Source organism: Centroberyx affinis, unplaced genomic scaffold (genome assembly GCF_046629955.1).
Source record: "Centroberyx affinis isolate AG114_WGS23_722 - 3 ecotype Tasmania unplaced genomic scaffold, CSIRO-AGI_Caff_v1 ptg001386l_1, whole genome shotgun sequence".
NCBI lineage: Eukaryota > Metazoa > Chordata > Actinopteri > Beryciformes > Berycidae > Centroberyx > Centroberyx affinis.
The window spans coordinates 211,570-217,906 of record NW_027279869.1 but is presented as its reverse complement, the minus strand read 5'-3'; the positions used below and the strand labels follow the sequence as shown (position 1 = coordinate 217,906).

Below are 6,337 nucleotides of genomic sequence, written 5' to 3'. Positions count from 1 at the left end.
AATGCACTGAACATCACAGATTGAACAGTGTATATCCAAGGGTGGGATTCTCCTTTAATTTACAACTGCAATGAAGCCATTGGCAATGCTAGCTAGCCTGGCCAACGTTACAACTATAGCAAGGTAGCATTGCTTTTTTATCATTTATTCCCTAAAATGCACAAGTCACTAAAGATTAGCCGCTAGTACTTATTTTTTGCTCACTAGTCACTATTCTGCCAATTAGAGTACTAGTCGCAGTTGTAAATTTACTAGTTGCTGTAGTGACTGCTTTGATTGAATCACTTTCCTGTACTACATCTATCAAGCAATGCCAATGAAAGAAGACAAGTAATGTTTCTTGTGAAAACAAATTTTTATTTTTGTGAAATGAAGAATACAATTTTTATTTATGAGCTGCTGACAATGTCATAATACTGTCATAAAAAACACCTCCGTGTTGATTTTTACATTTGAGACCACTTGGTCAATCAGCGTTGCTTAGCTTTAATGCTAGGGAAGATGTGAAGTGACAAAACAGATGAATCACTACCTATTAAATTAGAACTAGTATCTATTATATAGCAACTACAATTACTATAGTGACTAGTGACTAGTAACTGGCAGAGTAGAGACTAGGGAGCAAAAATAATTACTAATGGCTATTTTTGAAGTGTCCAGTGCAGTTTACATGATAAAGGGACTTGCCATAATGACTGTGTATATGTAACAGTATTTACATCCAAAACTATGGAAATCAAATATTTCCATATATGTTTTGTCATTTGTTGCAAACAACAATTTATTGAATTTACCCAATACGTTGTCAATATCTTAACTGTTGTGTCTGCAAATATTAATACTCTGGAAGTTGCTTTGAACAGGCCGGGCTCAAAATGCTTTGAACTCATAGCTCTTCAGGTAAACTTATCCAGATCTAATTTTGGTATAATAACTGGAGTGTTGTGATCACTGGAATTACAAGACAGTCAATTTTGTAGTTTCAAATGTACACAAATTATGCAAATGTAAATTTGCAAGAAAATGGTTTGAAATTGCCAAAATGTATTTCTGGGGGAGGAAATCCAGAGCCTGGCTAAGGGTCTGGATGTTTGGACTTCACTAAAAAATGTCATAGGCCCTATATATTTTTCACCAAACACAGGGGAATCCCTCCACCTTAAATCAACCCATGAGGATACTAAGCTGTCCTAATGCTGTAAGTGCTCTTACCGTGGATGTGAACATCGGTCCGGAGGTGTAAGGGAAGCCAAGTCCAGACTCTAAAAAGAGTCTGAACATACAGTCACTCACAACAGCCTCCATCTTAGTTATTGCATTGTTGCTACAAGTGTGCAGTTCCTCAATTTCTCATGATGAAGATTTGACAATATTTGCCTGAGTAAGGCAAGTTTGGGGGTTATGAAACCAATTATAGCTATGTGGATGGTTACATGAGAACTGTACCATTTTGAGTTCTTTCAGCTGTGCATTGTGTTTGGCTGTCTGACCTGCCCAGCTCGTTAGCTGGCTATTCTCCAGTCCATTGTGAGTTTAATATTCCTTAAATCATTATCTGTTTCACTAAGTGTTAGATTGTTGTCAGAAAATGTGCTTGCTGAAAGTTATATATTTGAAATATTTTCTCCCAGTAAATGCCATTACATTTAATGTAAGTATCCAGTATCCAAAGGCCTAGCTGCTGTGCAAAAGATAACCACACAGACGAGAGATTGCAATTTAATTTCTGTGTTGTTTTAGTTTTACAAAAGAAAAAAATTAATGAAATGAATGTAATGAAACATAAAGCAAACTGAATTTTTTTAATATATGCAATTTAGTTGTTTATTTTTAGACTTATTTTCTGTGATTATTATTTATTTTTTGTTATATTTTTTATGTAATCTTAATTAATGCTGTGATATATTCTTTACTGTTAGACTGGCAATGCCTTTAATTTGTACATTTACATTGTTCAATTAAAAATAATTATCCAAGGATGTAGGCCCTATAACATATTTGAGCCTATAGTTCATCTTCCTCCAGATCAATGCTGCTGACATTATATGTTTAACTTGAATGACTGGATAAGTGTAAAATATAATAATAAAACTATTATCCCTCACCCACCTGATCAGGAAATGTGACCCACACCAAAATTCAAACCTCTTGTTGTGAGAAACAAATTCATCCCTCTGCTTCAAGCTGCTAGAAGAAACAGGTTGATATTAAATGATATTCCAATCTCAACTTTGAGGCAAGATTTGTATATTAACCACTGTGACAAACTTTTAATAAGGCTGATAATTTAACCTACAAACTATTATTTCTTATCACACCATGCATTTGTGCATTGGTGAGGTCCTTGGTATTTTCATGGTAGGCCTGATCAAATCGTTTGAAAGAATATTCTAATTAGAACAAATACCTTGTCTTTAATGACAGGCAATATCCTTACTGCATGTTTATTTTCAGTTCACTCATGATATTGACGCCTAGAGATATTTTGAATGGAATTGTGTTTTCGTCTATAGACCTATAAGCCTAACTTGACTGAAAAATGGCTTAATATGCAACCTGATGTCAATTATACTAAAAACTAATAGGCTGTATTTTTCATTGGGAGTTATAACCTTCAGATGATTCACTTTAATCAAGTAGACTAATCAGAATTATAATTAATAAAGACCACATTTATCAAAAAGGAATTTATTTTATCTGCCGTCAACATACATCATTCTTTCAATAAAGATTTTAGACCAACAAACTATTTACATCACATACAGCAGTGACTATATGAATGATAATCCCTTCTGACAAACACATGTAAACCTAAAAAAAAAATCTAAAACACATGAATACACTGTTAATTGTGAACGAAATGTGACACAATTGAAATACATTAAGCTCTCTGAGACAGTATACAGTTATGGAATGTGTCAAACGGATCTAAATGGCTTCACACCTTTTAAATAGGAATGTATTTTATCATGAGGCTCAGTCGTTTTATGTCTGTATATCATTTCTGATCCCTAACGAAAAATCACTATAATATTCCTATATAGGGACTTATAGATCTGTGGTACCCAATAATGAGTGTATGGTGGCATTATTTTACTTTATTCTTGCCTATTTCATATCCAGTTGAATCACTGTAATATTCCTATAATATTCCCATAAAAGTCCTATAGGGACTTAGGCTACAGCGTGTCTGTGCTACTCAATAGTGTGTTTATAGTGACCTTATCGCACTTAATGGTATTGTTTTTTTGTTGTTGTTTTTTTTATCCCCTATAGTGTCACTGTAATATTGCAATAATGTAGAGACTTTATAGTTTTGTTGTGATATTCGATATCCCATCAGCAAACAATCCTTCTAAAAATGTATCATAGGATTACTATAGTTATTTTTCGCAAGGGATTCCTCACATATACCGATCTAATCCTGATGCAAAGTTGGCTTGTCTCATGTAAGAGTTGTTGTAGGAGTTCATGGGGCCGGAGAGGCCCAGCAGCTGCTCCGTGTGCTCGGCGCAGGAGCCCGGGCGCAGAGCCGGCAGGGAGAGCCTGTTCCCGGGGCAGTACACTTGAGAGCTCCCGGGGGAGAAACCGGACTGGGTCATGGTGGGCAGGTGAGGAGGAGAGGCCGAGGAGGAGTACGGGTACCCGGCGGCCAGGTTGGAAGGGAGGTTCCCGCTGTTTCTGCTCAGCATGTTCGCAGACGGGTTGACAGTCTGGGTCTGGAAGCACGCAGACGGGTCGGTACCAGTGACCGAGCAGCTGGAGGTCATTGCGCCCAGGTCGCCGCCGCTCAGCCCCAGCGCCTGGGAGTTGAGGTCTCCCCCCGGGCCGCTCTGCACCACCGTCTGCTGGCTGATGATGTTGTCGATGCTGAACATGCGCGGCTGTCCTTGGGCGACCCCGGCAGAGGTCTGGTAATGATGCAGCATGGCCGGATGGGGGGATGTGGCTGACAGCTGAGAGCCGTAGCCCGACCCTATCCCGGGATACAGGGTGTTAGGGTACGACGGCCGGCCCATAGGGGTTGGGGTGAAAGCACTGGAGCTCTGCATGTACCCGGGGTAGGTACTCACATCCGTGCGCTTGAACCGTTTCCTTCTCCTCAGAAAGCTCCCGTTGTCAAACATGTCCTCAGCAGCGGGATCTAAAGTCCAGTAGTTGCCTTTACCTGGTCTGCCGGGCTCTCGGGGGATCTTGACGAAACAGTCGTTGAGGGTGAGGTTGTGGCGGATGGAGTTTTGCCACTTCTTTGAGTTCTCTCTGTAAAAAGGAAAACGCTCCATGATGAATTTATAAATGCCCCCCAGGGTGAGCTTTCTCTCCGGGGAGTTGGCGATGGCCATGGCGATGAGAGCGATGTAACTGTAGGGAGGTTTCCCCCGCTGGACGGGCCTCTTCCTGCGGCGGCTCCCGGTCGGCAGGTGCTCCTCGGTCTGGCCCAAAGCAGCCCCGTCCTCCGTGTTTGGACTGTTCCCCCGGGGCTCAGACTTGATCAAAATATTGTCTTTGGACCGGGCCTGCAGCATCAGAGTTGGCGGAGGCAACGGCGAGTCCAAGCTCACATTTGGAGACATGACAACAGGACTTGTTGCCTCGGCCGGCGAATGCTGCGTCTCAGCAGTCATGTTGCACATGCCAGAGAAGTAAGAATAATTTGCAAGATTCATAAAAGAAATTATTAATTGTCTTCCTCTGTTGAAATAATCAATTGGGGAAAATGCCCGTGAAAGTTACAGGCTGTTGCGTATTTTGTAAAGCCAGTGACTGATCCTCTAGCCAAGCCAAAAATAGCCCCTGTCCTGCCCTGGTGTTCGGGCCGGTTTGTGTCTCTCCAGGTGAGAGAAAGGCGTTGACAGCTTTATAAGGCAGGGCAGGAATGACGCCACTGGCTGCCCGATGACGATGGAGGCAGGAGGGTACAGTGCCCTCCTGACGGACTGGGTTCACACAAAACCCTAAAGAAAAATCACTGTAATATTCCTATAATATTCTATAGGGACTTAAAGTGTCTCCATGGTAGACAATATTGAGTTACTGATCTTATAGTTCTGTATGTTTTATCTCCTATGTTATATTCCTATATTAGGTAGTCTATTAGTTAGTTAGTAATTAGTTTATAGCCTTGCTGGGATTTCAGTGTAGTATCCTTCTAAAATGTATTATAGGATAGTTAGGGGAAAGTTCTTAATTTGGAAAGGCCTAATTGTCACCTCAATTTACATTGCATTGCATTAGCCATAAAGCCTGTTTGATGATGTGATCATTTTCTGTTGCCACATTATTAGATGTGCTATGGCTTAGACACTATTGATGACCTCTCTCTCTTTTTCTTTCTCACACACACACACACACACACACACACACACACACACACACACACACACATGCACGCACACGCACACGCACACGCGCGCGCACACGCACACACACACACACACACACACAAACACACATTCTCTAACTCTGTCTTTGTAGCTATCTATCTCTCTGCTGCTCTCTCTGGGTTTTCACTGACAGCTGTGTGTATATCCAGGACAGAAACAACACTCACAGAGCTGCTCCATGCTACTCCAAACCCAACAGCCAATCCACCAATTGAAAAATAATAACAAGCCACTAAAAACAAGCAATTGAGCTATGAAAGCTTTTGGGGTAGAAAAGTAAATATCCCTTCATTTCATTTTCATTTTTGGAGAATGATAATCAAACACTCCCCAGGCCAGAGAGGAGAGGTGTTATCTTATGGATTTTGAAGTGAAAACACAGTTCTGCGCACAATTGGTATGCAGACAACCCATTTAAACACAAGCGTATGATAGGGCTCCTAATTGATTATTTAGGCAAATAGAGGGTTGAAGTTCATTACTAAGGTGCGACCATTGCTTTTAACAGTGTGTTGCTGGAGGGCTGTTGATGTGGAAGATACAATGCAGGACCGAGCCACCAAGGCAGACTGATGCTGTCTTTTAATTGGTGAGACCAAAGATGATTTCCCTGACATGGCCTTGCCTGGAAAATAAAGTTCTATTCTATTCTATTCTGTTCTATTCTATTCTGTTCTGTAGAATGTTGCATTGTGTCAACATGCACATTTTAATAACTCAATTAAATTAATAACTCAACTAAATGAGTGTATATGTATGTATGTGTGGGTGTATGTATATATACACACTCATGTACTGTATATGTGTGTGGAAGTGTACATTAATTCAGATGTATGGGGATGTCTGGAAATGTATGTGAACAATAGGGACAGACAGAGAAAGGGAGACAGAGAGAGACAGAGAGAGACTGTGTTCAAAGCAGGCTTTAAAACAACACGGCTCATCGTCCCTGT

General features: G+C 40.7%; 1 protein-coding gene across 1 annotated transcript; it reads right to left on the bottom strand.

Annotated features, from left to right (window-relative positions):
• Window positions 1–3,404: 3,404 nt before the first annotated feature.
• foxe3 (forkhead box E3) lies at window positions 3,405–4,667 on the bottom strand. The gene has a single exon (XM_071526140.1). It carries the CDS (start codon window positions 4,665–4,667, stop codon window positions 3,405–3,407), a length of 1,263 nt encoding a protein of 420 aa, XP_071382241.1.
• Window positions 4,668–6,337: the final 1,670 nt, after the last annotated feature.

What these genes read in the sequence shown, in the direction of transcription:
- foxe3 (XM_071526140.1), bottom strand. Translation starts at nt 4,667, where the DNA reads ATGAATCTTGCAAATTATTCTTACTTCTCTGGCATGTGCAACATGACT.